We start from the raw sequence: 16958 nt of genomic DNA, 5'->3' as shown, positions 1-16958 counted from the left end.
TGTGTGTAATGTTTTGTCAAGTCAAAGACAGGGTCACCAAAACCATAAAACCAGCTAAAATGATGCACTAACCTTTTACAATCTCCATCAGATGACACTCCTAGGACATTATGTTAGACAATGCATGCATTTTTAGTTCTATCAAGTTCATATTTATATCCAAAAACAGCGTTTTACTATGGCATTGATGTTGAGGAAATCGTTTCCCTCCAATAACCGGCAGTCAAGTCAGCGTCACAAATTAAATAATTAAAATTAGAAAACATTGGTAAAATATTATATTGTCATTTAAAGAATTATAGATTTACATCTCTTGAACGCAATCAACTTGCCAGATTTAAAAATAACCTTACTGGGAAATCACACTTTGCAATAATCTGAGCACTGCGCCCAGAAAAATACGCGTTGCGATACAGACTAGACGTCATGTTGGGGAGATCTAAAATCGAAAATACTATGTAAATAATCCATTACCTTTGATTCTCTTCATCAGATGTCACTTCCAGGTATCACAGGTCCATAACGAATGTAGTTTTGTTCAAAAAAGCTCATCATTTATGTCCAAAAATCTCCGTCTTGTTAGCACATGATCTAAGCCAGCCGGACTTCTCGTCATGAACGAGGGGAAAAAATATATTTACGTTCGTTCAAACATGTCAAACGTTGTATAGCATAAATCATTAGGGCCTTTTTTAACCAGAACATGAATAATATTCAAGGTGGACGAATGCATACTCTTTTATAACGTATTGGAACGAGGGTACCCAACATGAACTCGCGCGCCAGGTGTCTAATGGGCCATCATCGTTCCATGGCTCTTGTTCGGTCAGATCTCCCTCCAGAAGACTCAAAACACTTTGTAAAGGCTGGTGACATCTAGTGGAAGCAATAGGAAGTGCCAAAATATTCCTCAGCCCCTGTGTTTTTCAATGGGATAGGTTTAAAGGTAATACAACACATCAGGTATCCACTTCCTGTCAGAAAATGTCTCAGGGTTTTGCCTGCCAAATGAGTTCTGTTATACTCACAGACACCATTCAAACAGTTTTAGAAAATTTTGGGTGTTTTCTATCCATATGTAATAAGTATATGCATATTCTAGTTACTGGGTAGGAGTGGTAACCAGATTAAATCGGGTATGTTTTTTTATCCAGCCGTGTCAATACTGCCCCCTAGCCCTAACAGGTTAAACCATAAGATGTAAGGATTGGAGAGAAGGAAGAGTGTCTAAAGTGGGATATATATACACCTGTGATGTTGAGAAATGTTTTTTTTTGTCTGAATACAGCTGTAACAACCCTTTGGGAAGAATTAAACTTGGTTAAGCTTCTGTAGTGTCCGTGAGTTATTTACTCTGAAAAATAAGAATCTATCACTACTAAACATCTGTTGTTGAACTAAGAATCTCTCCTGTCTTCTCTCAGGACACTCCCCCGAGGTCAGTGCTGAGTTCGGCCCCCACCCCCACCATCGTGAGGCACGGTGCCCTCCCTATGCGTCCCAGACCAGGCTCTCTGCCCCTCCACTTGGGCTTTGATGCCCTGCAGCCCACCATGCCTTCACCCACCTCTGTCATCACACCCACCCCACCCTCCAACCGCACCCTGCTGGGGTGAGTGACTGGTCCTGCACAAGCCTGGTTCTAGATTTGAAGACTGCTCAGATCTGGACCCAGGCTAGTCCTCCATGGGGCCTGGAGCTCCAGTTAAAGATGGCTTTTATATGCTGAATCCTACATCAATCCTTTTTACAACCGTTTAGGCTAGAGACAAGCCATTTTCTTTGCTGTAAAGCTGCAAGCATGCCTGTCGTGGTTCTGAAGCACGTAAGTGCGCTTTTGAATTGGTGCCTTTTTCTAGACCATGTTGCTATGTGCATAATAGCAAAGTTAACCAGCATATTGGTGTTGAGAACAATGCGGTGAAGGCAGCAGCAGAGTTAGGAGACGAGAAAACAGCCCTTATCTTAATTAGGTCTATAATCAATAACCTAACTGTTAAATGTGCCTGGCTTTATAAATCAACCATATAAACTCAGCAAAAAAAGAAACGTCCTCTCACTGTCAACTGCGTTTTATTTTCAGCAAACTTAACATGTGTAAATATTTGTATTAAAGTAAGATTCAACAACTGAGACATAAACTGAACAAGTTTCCACAGACATGTAACTAGCAGAAATTGAATAATGTAATAGTCAGTATCTGGTGTGGCCACCAGCTGCATTAAGTACTGCAGTGCGTCCGTAGAGCTCTCTTAGGCGTCTCACAGTATGGACATTGCAATTTATTGCCATGGCCACATTTGCAGTCCTCATGCCTCCTTGCAGCATGCCTAAGGCACGTTCACACAGATGAGCAGGGACCCTGGGCATCTTTTGGTGTTTTTCAGAGTCAGTAGAAAGGCCTCTAGTGTCCTAAGTTTTCATAACTGTGACCTTAATTGCCTACCATCTGTAAGCTGTTAGTGTCTTAACAACCCTTCCACAGGTGCATGTTCATTAATTGTTCATGGTTCATTGAACAAGCATGGGAAACAGTGTTTAAACCCTTTACAATGAAGATCTGTGAAGTTATTTGGATTTTTACGAATTATCTTTGAAAGACAGGGTCCTGAAAAGGGAATTTTCTATTTTTGCTGTGTTTATATCTACTGAAATATGACAGTTCCTGCTTCTCTAACCTGTTTAAGTGTTTGTTTACTAGCCTACTGATACCGTGAGCATCAACCCTCACGCAACCACATGTTGGATAAACAATTTCACCAATTTGGGCTGTTTTTAATCTTTGCTTTGCTGTAATAAAGGCTTTACACTTTTTTTTGTTGTTAGACCAGCCTCTCTGGTATTATTTATTTATTGTTTACTCTGTTTTAAATTGTCAGGAAATATTATATTTATAATAACAATAACCCTCCTTTTTCCTTGATCTCCTTCTTATTATTATGATTACTATTATGATCATCATTATTATAATAATAAGTCATGTCATTATCTTTAGTAGGCAGGGTATAGCAGCCTTATATAACCACCATCGAGCTGCAGGCCTAAGAGCGCATCCTGTTTAGTCTTAATACCGTAACTTACTGAGGACTATATTTCAATACTTCTACAGGCTACTGTATCAATCTATCATTAATTCATTAATCTCATCACACAGCATACGAGTCATTCATGATCTGAAATGCAATCAAACATTTGTTTTAAAATAAAATAAAGTGGCTGTTGAAAAATTAGCATAAACAATAAATAGGCCTAAACCCTTCCGTTTCGGAAAATGTATTCACGAATGAATGTGACTTAGTCTTCGTTGTAATAAAGGCTTTACAAAAAAAATACATTACAACAGACTCTCTAGTACGCTTAAAATGTATTTAATGTTTACATTGTTCCAAACGGTCAGAAAAATGACATTAATCTAACAGCACCTGTTTGGCACACATAATATGCACACAGCGCTTGCTCCTTACCTTTTATTTTTCTTGATCTGCAGTATTTTCCACAACTAACTTCCCCTTTACCTCCTGAGCAACCAGTAAACATTCTCCCATTTCGAGTTTGTCACGTCCTCTGCATCCATTTTGTTGTCACATGATACATTGTTCAGAGTTTATGACCAATTTATTGATGTGATTTAAGGTCAGTGCATGCGATGCATACATGTCGCGTAAAGAGAGCAAGGGTTGAGGGAATAGGGAATGTTTTTCTCCTAAACAAATGAGGGATTTCAGTCAGAAATGGCTGTAATTATGTTCCATCTTCATTAACACGGACAGTGCTTTGCACATTGATGTTCTGTGGTGGTTGCTGCAGCAGGGAGGAGAGAGAGACAATGGGTGCTAGTCACACACACTCACTGTCTTTTTTTTTTTCAACACAGCAAGTCTGAGCCAGGCCTGGCACAATCAAATCTATTGCGGTCGGACTCCCTCTCCTCATTTGTGTGTCTTAATTATTTCATCAAACAGTGTGCTTAAAGCATCAGACAAGCTCGGTGCATATAGTTGATGTGATTAAAACACATAGGATGTGTCTATATATGGAAAAACATTTATTTAGATTAGTTGAAAGAACAGACGACTCTGTCCCCGACCTGTTGTTTTTTTTGTTCGTTTTTTGTCGGGGACAGCCCTAAACTGAGTTAGGAAGGACGTCTGTATCTTTGTAGTGACTGGGTGTATTGATACACCATCCAAAGTGTAATTAATCACTTCACCATGCTAAAAGGGATATTCAATGTCTGCTTTATTTATTTATTTTTACCCATCTACCAATAGGTGCCCTTCTTTGCGAGGCATTGGAAAACCTCACTGCTCGACTGAGGGACCTTGCAATTATCTGTATGTGTTGGTACAGAGATGAGGTAGTCATTCAAAAATCATGTTAAACAGTATTATTGCACACACAGTGAGTCCATGCAACATATTTTGTGATTTGTAAAGCACATTTTTACACCTGAACTTATTTCGGCTTGCCATATCAAAGGGGACATTTCATCTTTTCATTTTTAATCAATTTGTAAAAACATAATTCCACTTTGACATTATGGGGCATTGTGTGTGTGTGTGTGTGTGTAGGCCCATGACAAAGAAATCTACATTTGAATCAATTTTAAATTCAGGCTGTAACACAACAAAATGTGGAAAAAGTCAAGGGATGTGAATCATTTCTGAAGGCAATGTAGTTATGAGAGATCTAGTTGGATGTAACCCGTTTTTGCATTGAGGGCTTCCACCATATTAAAGTAGTCAGCTTTTGTGGGCATTCCTATGGGTTGGGAGGGATTCTAGTATTGGCTTCTCCTTCAAATTGGGTTACCTGGTTTGTAAATGGCTTTAAGCAGTATCACCGCCATGGCCACAATAAATGAATGACACACAGGATTTGGTTCAGGACTCCAGCACTGCAGGTGTCTGTAAATCACCATTATAAGCTTCCTGCTTTTTTCAAACACAAAATAAAATGGACTACCTCATAATGGAGATGGCTTCAATGGATCCACCAGTCCTGTCATAGTCGCCATTATGGGACAGATACAAAGAATAGATCTCTAACTAACTCTATACCTACCCCCTAGGCCACTTCTGTACATCTGAAAGGATTGGATAGGTGTGTCCAATATGGTGTCAATTCCACCTACCCTATCAGAGGGCAAGATGAAGCTTTTTAAATAGATGTTTTTCTTCCACCAGTAACCCTCTACCTCTTTTTTTCTGCAGCTCTCCCACTGGCCACTACCCTGTGATGATGCACCTTACCAACGGGCTCCTGCCTGGTCCTATGCAGATTCCCTCTGTCATTTCTGTAAGTGTCCTGCCTTCACCCATCTGTCTGTCCTGGTCTGGTTTGGGAATGGTGGTTGTTGCCAATTCTGATTGACGTGGAAGCTGACCTTCGCTAAGGGAGTAGTAACATCTGTCAAAGTCTAGGTTGATCCAGTTTTTTTTTAAATAATGAAATTGTATGCTTGCACTAGTTGTCTATAATGTGTATTGATTCACATAGAAGCATATATGGAGCACTTTGAAAATACTGACATTGAGGTAGTATCTCACTTTGCCAGACTGAGCTCCGACCTAGCTAGGTCGTTAAAGTGCGTGTGTGTTGTCTCCAGCTGGCCCGGCCCATGCACATGGTGCCCAACATTCCCGGCATCCCTGGTCCTCCTCTGGGAGGCGGCAGCAGCGGCTCCCACTCCGCGTACACCACACACTCTGAGGCCAAGATGGTGAGATCTCTCTCTCTATTTCTGTCTCTCTCTATTTCTGTCGCTCTGGCTTTCTTGCTCTTTCTCACTCGACATCTCTCTCTCTCGCTTTCTTGCTTTTCTCTGTCTCTGTCTTGCTCTGCCTTTCTCTGGGTTCACCTTTCCTTCTCTCTTTTTTCTTTCTTTCTTTTCTTCCCTATAGTGTTTGTTCCCTCCCACTCTCTGTTTGTTCATCACATGACAGAGACTGCAGTCCAATAATAGTTTTGATGAACATTCTGAGTGCTTGTATAGGAAAAGATCAGATACATAATCAGGTGTGTTTAAGCAGGTACATTGGGAGTGATAACATGAATGGACAGGTGTGTGTCTCTGTGTGTGGGGTTAATGTTAACATGGCCCTCCCTGGTTGTCTTGTCTCCTGTAGAGGCTGAAGGCAGCACTAGCACAGCAGAGTTTAGGGGGTCAGATGGGGGGTGTGGCCGGCAGCCCCATGCACCCCCAGAGGATGGAGCAAAGCCAACTATTGGTGCAGCACCCAGACGCACCCTCCCCCGCACAGCCACAGGTAGGACAACATAGAGACATGGACCCTCCCCTGCACAGCCATTTTAGTAATTTAGCAGACGCTCTTATCCAGAGCAACTTAGAGTGCATTCATCTTAAGATGGCTAGGTGGGACAACAACATTTCTTAAGTAATTATCAGCAAAGTCAGTGGATGGGGGGGGGGGTGGTTTCAGATGTTTTCAGAAGATGGACAGGGACTCTGTGTGAAGCCAGGACCGAGAGAAACTTTGACTGGACTGAGCGGGAGATTCCCTTCTGTAGGGGTTGGAGGGCCAAGAGACGAGATGCAGAACTTGGTAGTATTCAGGTTGGGATATCGGGTTTGAGCATAGTCTGAAGGTAGGGAGAGAATGGCAGTTCCTTTTGCTGCTCCGTAGGCATGGTCTTGTAATGGAAGCGCGCTTCGACTGGAAGCCAGTGGAGTGTGCGGAAGAGCAGGGTGACATGGGAGATCTTGGGAAGGTTGAACACCAGGTGGCCTGCGGCGTTCTGGATAAGTTGCAGGGATTTGATGGCACAAGCGGGGAGCCCAACCAACAGTGAGTTGCAGTAGTCCAGACGGGAGATGACAAGTGCCTGGATTAGGACCTGCGTCAGGTAGGGTTGTACTCTACGTATGTTGTAGCACATGAACCTGCAGGAGCAAGTCCCTGCTTTTTGTTTTTGCAGAGAATGACAGGTTTTTGTCCAGGGTCACGCCAAGTTTCTTTGCAGTCTGAGAGGGTGTAGAGGAGAATCTGATGGTTCATGGTGTCGATGGCAGCGTATAGATCTAGGAGGAGAGTGAGTCAGCTTTGGCAGTGCGTAGGGCCTCCGTGACACAGAAGAGAGCAGTCTCAGTTGAGTGACCCATCTTGAAGCCTGACTGGTTAGGGTCAAGAAGTTAGTTCTGAGAGAGATAGTGAAAGACTGCATGGTCAAGTGTTTTGGAAAGAAAAGAAAGAAGGGATACCGGTCATAGTTTTTGACATCAGAGAGTTCGAGTGTTGGTTTCTTGAGGAGGGGAGCCACTCTGGCCATTTTAAAGTCAAAGGGGAAACAGCCAGTGGTCAGGGATGTGTTGATGGTCTGGAGAAGGCATGAGGTCGAGCGGGCAGATTGTCAGGCGGCCGGACCTCACTAGTCTCAGGATTTCATCTGGAGAAAGAGGTCAAAGCTTAGGGTAGTTCTGTGTAAGTGGGATCAATGGACTCAATAGGTTGAGTGAATGAGAGGATGTCGTCAACCTTCTTTTCAAAGTGGTTGACAAAGTCATCTGCAAAGAGGGAGGGGGGAGCAGGTGGAGGATTAAGGTGGAAAACATGTTCCTAGCCCTGTCCTGTAAGCTCACAATGAGCCACTCAGCCACGGCGCCAGAGGGGAGGGCCGAGCCGACCGGGAGGAAAGGGGACAGTGCGAGGCGTAGGATGTGGAAAGGGAGGACAGTAGGTTCAAAGAGGCAGAATCAGGAGGGAGAAGAATTTAGCAGAAGGAAGAGATGATGGGATAGTGGGGGAGAGAGAGCGAAGATTGCAACGACACGTGACCATCTTTGTAGGGGCTAAGTGGGTAGGGTTGGAGGGAAGGGAGACCAAAAAGGAAGCAAAATAGTGATCAGAGACCTGGAGGGGGAAGATGAGCGTAATGCCTGCCGTGTGAGTGGGACTGGTGAGGTCAAATGAGGCAAGGAGGGGAAAGAAAGAGGTGGAAAGAAATTAATCGAAGGCAGACGTCGGGAGATTGAAGTTGCCCAGAATGATGAGTGGTGAGCCATCGTCAGGAAATTAGCTTACCAAGGTGTCAAGCTCATTGAGGAACTCTCTAAGGGAACCTGGTGGGTCATAGATGACAACAATGTTTGAGTGGACAAGTGACAGTGACATAATGGAATTCAAATGAGCACAGGTGAGGTAGAAAATATCTCCACTTAGGCGAAATGAGTATACGCGCACACACACACACACACACACACACACACACACACACCACACACACACACACACACACACACACACACACACACACGTATGTTAATTGTAAAGAGTACACATGGACACTTACTTTTGTGGCCACAAGACAATTATCAAAACCTTCTTGACTCGGATCTTCATGACTCGTGGTTCATTGACATCAGTAGAGGGGCTTTAAAATGTAAAATTATAATTTAGGCACTAAAAGCCTTTTTTTTTATCAGTCTTGTTCTGAGACTTCTAGTGTTGTGCTCAATCTGTCTAGCCCACTCCCCTCAGTCTCATCCCCTGTCTGCCTGCTGCTATGACTCAAACCCTCACTCTATGGCTCTATTCCCTCCAGGTGTCTCCGGCTCAGCCTACCGGTGGTCGGCGGCGCCGTGCAGCGGGGGACGACCCGGACAATAGACGACAGCGTTTCCTGGAGCGGAACCGGGCAGCCGCCTCGCGCTGCCGACAGAAACGCAAAGTCTGGGTCAACTCCCTGGAGAAGAAGGCCGAGGAGCTCTCCTCCATGAACGTCTCCCTGGCGGTGAGTGTGTGTGAGTGAATGTAAGGTCACACTACTCTGCTCTCATCTCTCCTTTCTTCAGCCACCCACTCATTGAGATATTTCTATTGACCAGTTTGACAAGTCTGTCTCAGCATTATCCTTGCCTTTCTCTATGATGTAAACAGTCATGTCAGAGGAAAAAAAGAAAAGCTCACACACAGTTTAATGCTGCTATTCAGTCCCCAATGCTTTATTACACACAGTTTAATGCTGCTATTCAGTCCCCAATGCTTTATTACACACAGTTTAATGCTGCTATTCAGTCCCCAATGCTTTATTACACACAGTTTAATGCTGCTATTCAGTCCCCAATGCTTTATTACACACAGTTTAATGCTGCTATTCAGTCCCCAATGCTTTATTACACACAGTTTAATGCTGCTATTCAGTCCCCAATGCTTTATTACACACAGTTTAATGCTGCTATTCAGTCCCCAATGCTTTATTACACACAGTTTAATGCTGCTATTCAGTCCCCAATGCTTTATTACACACAGTTTAATGCTGCTATTCAGTCCCCAATGCTTTATTACACACAGTTTAATGCTGCTATTCAGTCCCCAATGCTTTATTACACACAGTTTAATGCTGCTATTCAGTCCCCAATGCTTTATTACACACAGTTTAATGCTGCTATTCAGTCCCCAATGCTTTATTACACACAGTTTAATGCTGCTATTCAGTCCCCAATGCTTTATTACACACAGTTTAATGCTGCTATTCAGTCCCCAATGCTTTATTACACACAGTTTAATGCTGCTATTCAGTCCCCAATGCTTTATTACACACAGTTTAATGCTGCTATTCAGTCCCCAATGCTTTATTACACACAGTTTAATGCTGCTATTCAGTCCCCAATGCTTATTACACACAGTTTAATGCTGCTATTCAGTCCCCAATGCTTTATTACACACAGTTTAATGCTGCTATTCAGTCCCCAATGCTTTATTACACACAGTTTAATGCTGCTATTCAGTCCCCAATGCTTTATTCCTGCCCCATACGTTGGAGATGAGCATACCATGCCTCTTTCTTAAATGTTTTTATCCATCTGCCCAGGGACTACAGATGAAAACTAGCCAGCTTGCTAAATCTGGCACGTTTACAGCAATGTTAATTGATGTGCATTGTCCCAGTCCCCAAAAGAAAACATCAAATATATATCACTCTCGTTTGCTTCATCAACAGTGACTTCAGACCATTGTTACCCCCTCTCTGTTTGTGTATTGGTGTGAAAAAACATTATTATAATTATTAATAATAATAGTATTGACTCATTGTGTTACTGTGTCTCTTCAGAATGAGGTGTCTCTACTGAGGAACGAGGTGGCTCATCTCAAACAGCTGCTGCTGGCTCATAAGGACTGCCCTGTCACCACTCTACAGAAGAGCATGGGTGAGCCTGCTAGCTGCTGGCATCTAGAAAACACACTGAAACCGCTCATGCTGTTGGATGCAAGGCATTGTATAACGTTATATAGTCAGTGTGTTTTGGTTAGTTCAGATCACTACCGTGGCTTAGCCAGTGTCTAGTTCAGATCACTACCGTGGCTTAGCCAGTGGCTAGTTCCGATCACTACCGTGGCTTAGCCAGTGGCTAGTTCCGATCACTACCGTGGCTTAGCCAGTGGCTAGTTCCGATCACTACCGTGGCTTAGCCAGTGGCTAGTTCCGATCACTACCGTGGCTTAGCCAGTGGCTAGTTCCGATCACTACCGTGGCTTAGCCAGTGGCTAGTTCCGATCACTACCGTGGCTTAGCCAGTGGCTAGTTCCGATCACTACCGTGGCTTAGCCAGTGGCTAGTTCCGATCACTACCGTGGCTTAGCCAGTGGCTAGTTCCGATCACTACCGTGGCTTAGCCAGTGGCTAGTTCCGATCACTACCGTGGCTTAGCCAGTGGCTAGTTCCGATCACTACCGTGGCTTAGCCAGTGGCTAGTTCCGATCACTACCGTGGCTTAGCCAGTGGCTAGTTCAGATCTCTATATGACTTAGTCAGTGGCTCGGTCAGATCACTAGATCACCATGGTAGGAATAAGAAAAAGGCTTTGTTAGAACCAATGAGCCAGTAAGTACATATGCTAAATGTCTTCATTAATGGGGGTTAAGTGATTGAAATGGCTTGTTGTGGTTTCTGGTGCCTCTGTTCTTTCTACCATGTAAACTGGTAAAGTTATCCGTGGAACTCTTGTCTCTGTGCTGTAGGAGAAGACAGCATAATGAAAGATCTGTCGGAGCCCACCGGCTCCCCAGCACCTGTCATCCAGCACAGCACCCTGCCCAGTCCCTCTCCTTCCTCGGGCCCCAACGGCATAAGTACCCGGGCGGCTGCCGAGGCCATGTCTGTGCTGGCTAGGATGGGTCAACACCAGCAGCACCAGCAGAGGAGAGAAGAGAGGGATGGAGGGAGGGATGGACCCTCCTCCCACGTCATCATGGCCACACATTCGCACCACTCTGCCAGATGAGCGTATCACACACCAAGGCCCGGGACTCTACGGCTCACACAGCACCAGGCACCACCCTACACGGGCAGGAGGAGAGCACAGGAGAGGGTAGAGGAGGAAGAGAGCAACTCAAAAAAAAGTCACGCCTTCCTAGTCAAAGAAACCTTCTCAGGTGAGCAGAGGAGTAGTTGTTACATGATACAATCCTCCCTCCTCTACTCTCTGCCCGTGCTGTGGCGGCCATTTTGTGTCAGCCACTTTTGTGTCAGGCCTGGAGCCTTGCTGGAGCTCAGCAACAACAGCTTTCTGGGAATGGACTGGGACAATAGAAGAGGAAGAGCTTCTTGTTCTGTTCAATATGCCATATATAGACTACATACAGGGGCTGGACTCAACACCCTCGTATCCCCCTACAACCCTCTCGCCTTGCCTCACCCTCAAGCCACCCTCAAGCCCTTATGAACTTCACTGGACTGTAGGACTGCATAGCATCGTCCCGAGTGTCGTAACTGTCATTGTGATAAACTCGGACACTCAGACTCTAATACACGGTAACAGACACATACCAGACACATATACTCAGCTTAACATTGAATTGATTCATGTTTGTTGTTTATCAAGTGATATACCAAAGCCCTGATCACTGCAGGGGTCCATACTATTGTAACAGGGGGTTGTGGCCTTGCTCTCCTGCACATGTTGACACGTTTTATTCACACACAAAAATGGGTTATAGTTATTGAAGCTCCAACTCCATAGATGCAATAGTTTTGTATACTCTAAAATATTTTCAATTTGGTCTGTTGAATCCCTAGCAGTTTTGTAAGCGATTTCATTTCGAGGATCTGTCGCAGTTGTTCACGAAAAAGCTTGACCTCATTTTTAGCCCTTTATGATACATTTTATAAAGTGGGTGTGTGTGTATATGTATGTACATCAAGCAGTTTGTTGATTCAAGGTCTGATAAAACAAGATCTGGTTTGGTAGCATTTGACTTCTTTTTATATTAGCGTCTTTGTTGTATTCCTGTGCAGCTTTTTTTTACAACTTTATCGGCACATTACTATTTGTAGCTTGGGCCATAGAGAACCAAATGATCTTCTGTGTGACAGAAACGGAAAGCTAAAAAATAATATATTTAGTGTACACTCATTTACAAATGATTTATACACTTAAGTGTTTTTCAAAGAAAGGCTTTTCATCGGGACTGCATCTGACTAAACAAATCCAACCCCCTCCCCTCTGTCAAACCATTTCCTCTTTCCCAAGCAATTTTTGTATTTATTTGTTTCTAAATGTATGTCATTACCATCTTTTATGAAATCTTATCTGATAGAAAGCTTTTTCTAACTGGCCTTTGTCACCCTGGTCTGTTTTCTGAACCTTCTCGGGGTGGTACTGTTAGTGCTTCATCCTTGCTGCTTTCTGGAGCGTGATGGGCTGCTCTTAAGTCTCCCGGGTCGTGTTCATTAGGTACCAAACAGGACAAAACGGACTGAAACAACAAGGCACGTGCTCATTTTCATTTGCTGTTGCAAAACATTATGAAACGTTTTCCATTGAGTGCACTAATGAACACAAACCTGGCTGTTCTTTATTAATGACTCTATCCAAAACAAAGCCATGTTGCTCTTTAGCCGAGCGTGCATGTGTGTGTTTTTACAAACAGCACTGACACATCTGGACTCAGACTCAGACACACACACACAGACACACACTGTGTTTGAAAACGATTTTGCCTTAAAAAATCACTTCCATGTCTCCGACATCCTCCTCAGATTGGGTTGCATGAAAAAACCTTCTGGTTCTGCCTTAGGAAGAAAAGAAAACCTTCTGGTTCTGCCTTAGGAAGAAAAAAACCTTCTGGTTCTGCCTTAGGAAGAAAAAAAACCTTCTGGTTCTGCCTTAGGAAGAAAAAACCCTTCTGGTTCTGCCTTAGGAAGAAAAAACCCTTCTGGTTCTGCCTTAGGAAGAAAAAACCCTTCTGGTTCTGCCTTAGGAAGAAAAGAAAACCTTCTGGTTCTGCCTTAGGAAGAAAAGAAAACCTTCTGGTTCTGCCTTAGGAAGAAAAGAAAACCTTCTGGTTCTGCCTTAGGAAGAAAAGAAAACCTTCTGGTTCTGCCTTAGGAAGAAAAAAAACCTTCTGGTTCTGCCTTAGGAAGAAAAAAAAACCTTCTGGTTCTGCCTTAGGAAGAAAAGAAAACCTTCTGGTTCTGCCTTAGGAAGAAAAGAAAACCTTCTGGTTCTGCCTTAGGAAGAAAAAAAATGTTTCCGAAATGAAAAGCCATTAGCAATGGGTAACAACTGATTAGCTTTTTTACATGGTGAGAATGTTTCGTATTGTAGATGCCTTAAAAAATCAGGAGTAAAATGTCACCATGGCATCTCACCACATTACCATTGTTGTGCACTGCCATCTAGTGGAGTAATTTCACCTTCACCTTCTCTCATAAGGATGGGAAATGGAACATGGAACTTTGAGGAAAATTCTTTCAGAACTCCTATGGCAGTCTCAGAACAGTTTACATTTTTCAGGGATCTCCCCCCTATTTTAGTTTTAGACATTTTGTTTTTAGGAAAACAAACCACCTAAACAAGTGATTAATCTTGTTGTTTTGTATTTGTATAGAACTTCCCCCACCATCTATCTAATGTATGTGTAACCATTTGCAGTGTTTAATCCTGCAGAAATAACTAGGGTATCAGTTCCCAAAAACATAAACGCATGTCTAAATGCACTAAAATATGCAGGTTTATCATTCATTATTTGTTTTCTTTTTTAGTTTTTGTGTCAACTTTGGTTTGTCCTGAATACAGGTTCTCTTTCAGTAACATCAAAAGTTTGCTACTTCTTTTGTCTTGATAATGTATGTTATACATAATGGGATTGTTTCTGGATCCAGATTAAGCCTAGTTCTACACTAAAACACATGTTCAATGGAGATTCTCAATTGAAGGTACTTCTTAGTCCAGAGCTAGATTCAATCTGTGTTCAGCAAACCAGCCCAACAAGGATTGCTACTCAGTAACTACTGACATATCTCACATGACTGAACCGCTTTGTCATTCTACTACAGTCCCAATGGTAAACCCTATTCCCCATTTTATTACACTACTTTTGACCAGGGCTCTGTACTATATAGGGAATAGGGTGCGATTTGGTATGCTACCCTACAGTGACCGTACCAATGGTGACCCTGTCAGGCGTTGTGTAGTACTCTGAGCTGGCACTAGCTAGCTGTCCCTTTATAAATAGACGATTGTTCATATGAAATGGAAAAAACAAAACTTTATTTAGATTTCATGTCAGTTAATTGTCATTGGCACTTTGTTCTTCTCAACAACAAAAACATTTCCTCCAGTATTTTCTTAATTGCGTGCTATTGTCACGAGGACGATATACAAATACTCTGGCATGATAAACGCTTCTTCTGTTATATATTTTTGTGTTGTAATGATAAGATATAGAAATGTATTTGTTTTAGTACATCAATGTCGTCTTGTTATTTCCTATCAAAAAGACTTGCTGTTTGTATCAGTCGGACTATGCCGGAACCATAGAATTGGAATCCTGATTCTAATCCTATGGCTGGAAACTGCTCTGTCTGGACTGCCTGTTACTCACAAATCAACTTAACTTATTGTTACATTGTTTTCATGGAAATCATTTTTTTTTTTTTTACCCCTCTCAAAATATTAACAGTTGTTGTGAACAAATAACAGAATTGTATAAGAAATAACAATTTTACCTATGAGAAGACAATTGTAAAAGTTGCAATTTGCTTAGTATTTACATTTTTCTTCATTCACACTCCCATGAAAGAATTGTTGGACTGATCATTTTTGAAATTGTCCTTATTGTACTGTACATATCTGTACTAGGCTATATGAATATATTTTACTTTTCCATGCATGTCTAAGTGAAACTACGATGAACACTTACCGTGCTGCAGCTTTAATTAAACAAAATAACTTAATGGATATCAAACGTTTCTGTAATATTTGATTCAGACAATTTAACACAATAGATTCTCTCTCTCTCAATTCATTTCAATCTCAATTTAAGGGGCTTTATTGGCATGGGAAACATATGTTTACATTGCCAAAGCAAGTGAAATGGATAATAAACAAAAGTGAAATAAACAAAAATGACCAGTAAACATTACACTCAAGTTCAAAAGGTTTACAGATATTTTGAATGTCATTGTGTATATAGTGTTGTAATGATTTGCTAATAGTTGAAGTACAAAAGGGGAAAATAAATATGGGTTGTATTTACAATGGTGTCTGTTCTTCACTGGTTGACCTTTTCTTGTGGTAACAGGTCATACATCTTGCTGCTGTGATGGATCACTGGTATTTCACCCAATGGATGTGGGAGTTTATCAAGATTGGATTTGTTTGTGGGTCTGTAATCTAAGGGGAGTATGTGTCTAATATGGTCAAACATTTGGCTGGAGGTTAGGATGTGCAGCTCAGTGTGTGTGTGTGTGTTACATGGTCACTTAAATGATTTCTCAATTCTGCAGTAGCCTATCCCTCCCTGTACTGAAGATCTTTGGCCAACTAATCTGTGCAGTCCTTACCTTGTAATCACTAAATGCATGCTTGCCATGCGGTGCCATCTGTAACTGCATCAGCGATTTACTGAGGACAATAATGAGAGCGCCAATAGTCAACATGAAGGATAAGAGTTTTCCTGACTCAGAAACAGACTGTGGTTACTTGGCGTGGTCCGTCGTCGCGTCATTTAGCCTTCACCGCCACCTGAATGATCCTTCCAAATGTACCCCGACTAGCTAACTTCTGGAACACAATTGATTACGTTCCTAACAGAATAAGGGAGTCATTTTTTGGACAACTGTTTTCATATTTTCTCTAAGGTGACCCATGGAATCAGCAGGGTGGCCACCTTAAAATAGTCTAACGGAAACCCCCTGGTGTTGGAGGCATGCCCATTTTATACCACCCCATACTGACCCAATTCGATAGACCGTACATCTACACTACGATATCAAATCAAATGTATTTATGTACTTACATCAGCTGATATCTCAAAGTGCTGTACAGAAACCCAGCCTAAAACCCCAAACAGCAAGCAACGCAGGTGTAGAAGAACGTATCCTCTACTACTCTATCCTCTACTGTTCTATTCTCTACTCTACTGTTCTATTCTCTACTCTACTGTTCTATCCTCTAGTCTACTACTCTATCCTCTACTGTTCTATCCACTATTCTACTGTTCTATCCTCTACTCTACTACTCTATCCTCTAATCTACTGTTCTATCCTCTACTGTTCTATCCTCTACTACTCTATCCTCTACTCTACTGTTCTATCCTTTACTCTATCCTCTACTCTACTGTTCTATCCTCTACTGTTCTATCCTCTACTGTTCTATCCTCTACTACTCTATCCTCTACTCTACTGTTCTATCCTCTACTGTTCTATCCTCTACTCTACTGTTCTATCCTCTACTCTACTGTTCTATCCTCTACTGTTCTATTCTCTACTGCTCTACCCTCTAGTCTCCTGCTCTATCCTCTACTCTACTGCTCTATCCTCTACTCTACTACTCTATCCACTATTCTACTGTTCTATCCTCTACTCTACTGCTCTATCCTCTACTCTACTACTCTATCCACTATTCTACTGTTCTATCCTCTACTCTACTACTCTATCCTCTACTGTTCTATCCTATACTCTACTGCTCTATCCTCTACTCTACTGTTCTATCC

At 42.4% G+C, this 16958-nt stretch overlaps 1 protein-coding gene across 3 annotated transcripts in view; it reads left to right on the top strand.

Moving 5' to 3' along the window:
* Positions 1-15502, top strand: part of LOC106572727 (cyclic AMP-dependent transcription factor ATF-7) — a 43874-nt gene extending 28372 nt beyond the window's left edge. For all 3 annotated transcript variants that reach the window (XM_014147160.3, XM_014147161.3, XM_014147159.3), the window contains exons 6-12: positions 1425-1612; positions 5214-5298; positions 5609-5722; positions 6129-6269; positions 8563-8751; positions 10072-10168; positions 10980-15502. In XM_014147160.3, the coding sequence (XP_014002635.1) occupies positions 1425-1612; positions 5214-5298; positions 5609-5722; positions 6129-6269; positions 8563-8751; positions 10072-10168; positions 10980-11242 (1077 nt within the window). In that variant the 3' untranslated portion in view covers positions 11243-15502. The remainder of the gene's footprint in view (positions 1-1424; positions 1613-5213; positions 5299-5608; positions 5723-6128; positions 6270-8562; positions 8752-10071; positions 10169-10979) is intronic.
* Positions 15503-16958: the final 1456 nt, after the last annotated feature.

The sequence above is a fragment of the Salmo salar genome, chromosome 15 (genome assembly GCF_965601325.2).
Source record: "Salmo salar chromosome 15, fSalSal1, whole genome shotgun sequence".
NCBI classification, from domain to species: domain Eukaryota; kingdom Metazoa; phylum Chordata; class Actinopteri; order Salmoniformes; family Salmonidae; genus Salmo; species Salmo salar.
Note: the sequence above shows the minus strand (reverse complement) of the source record. Positions and strands in the feature narration are given on the sequence as shown.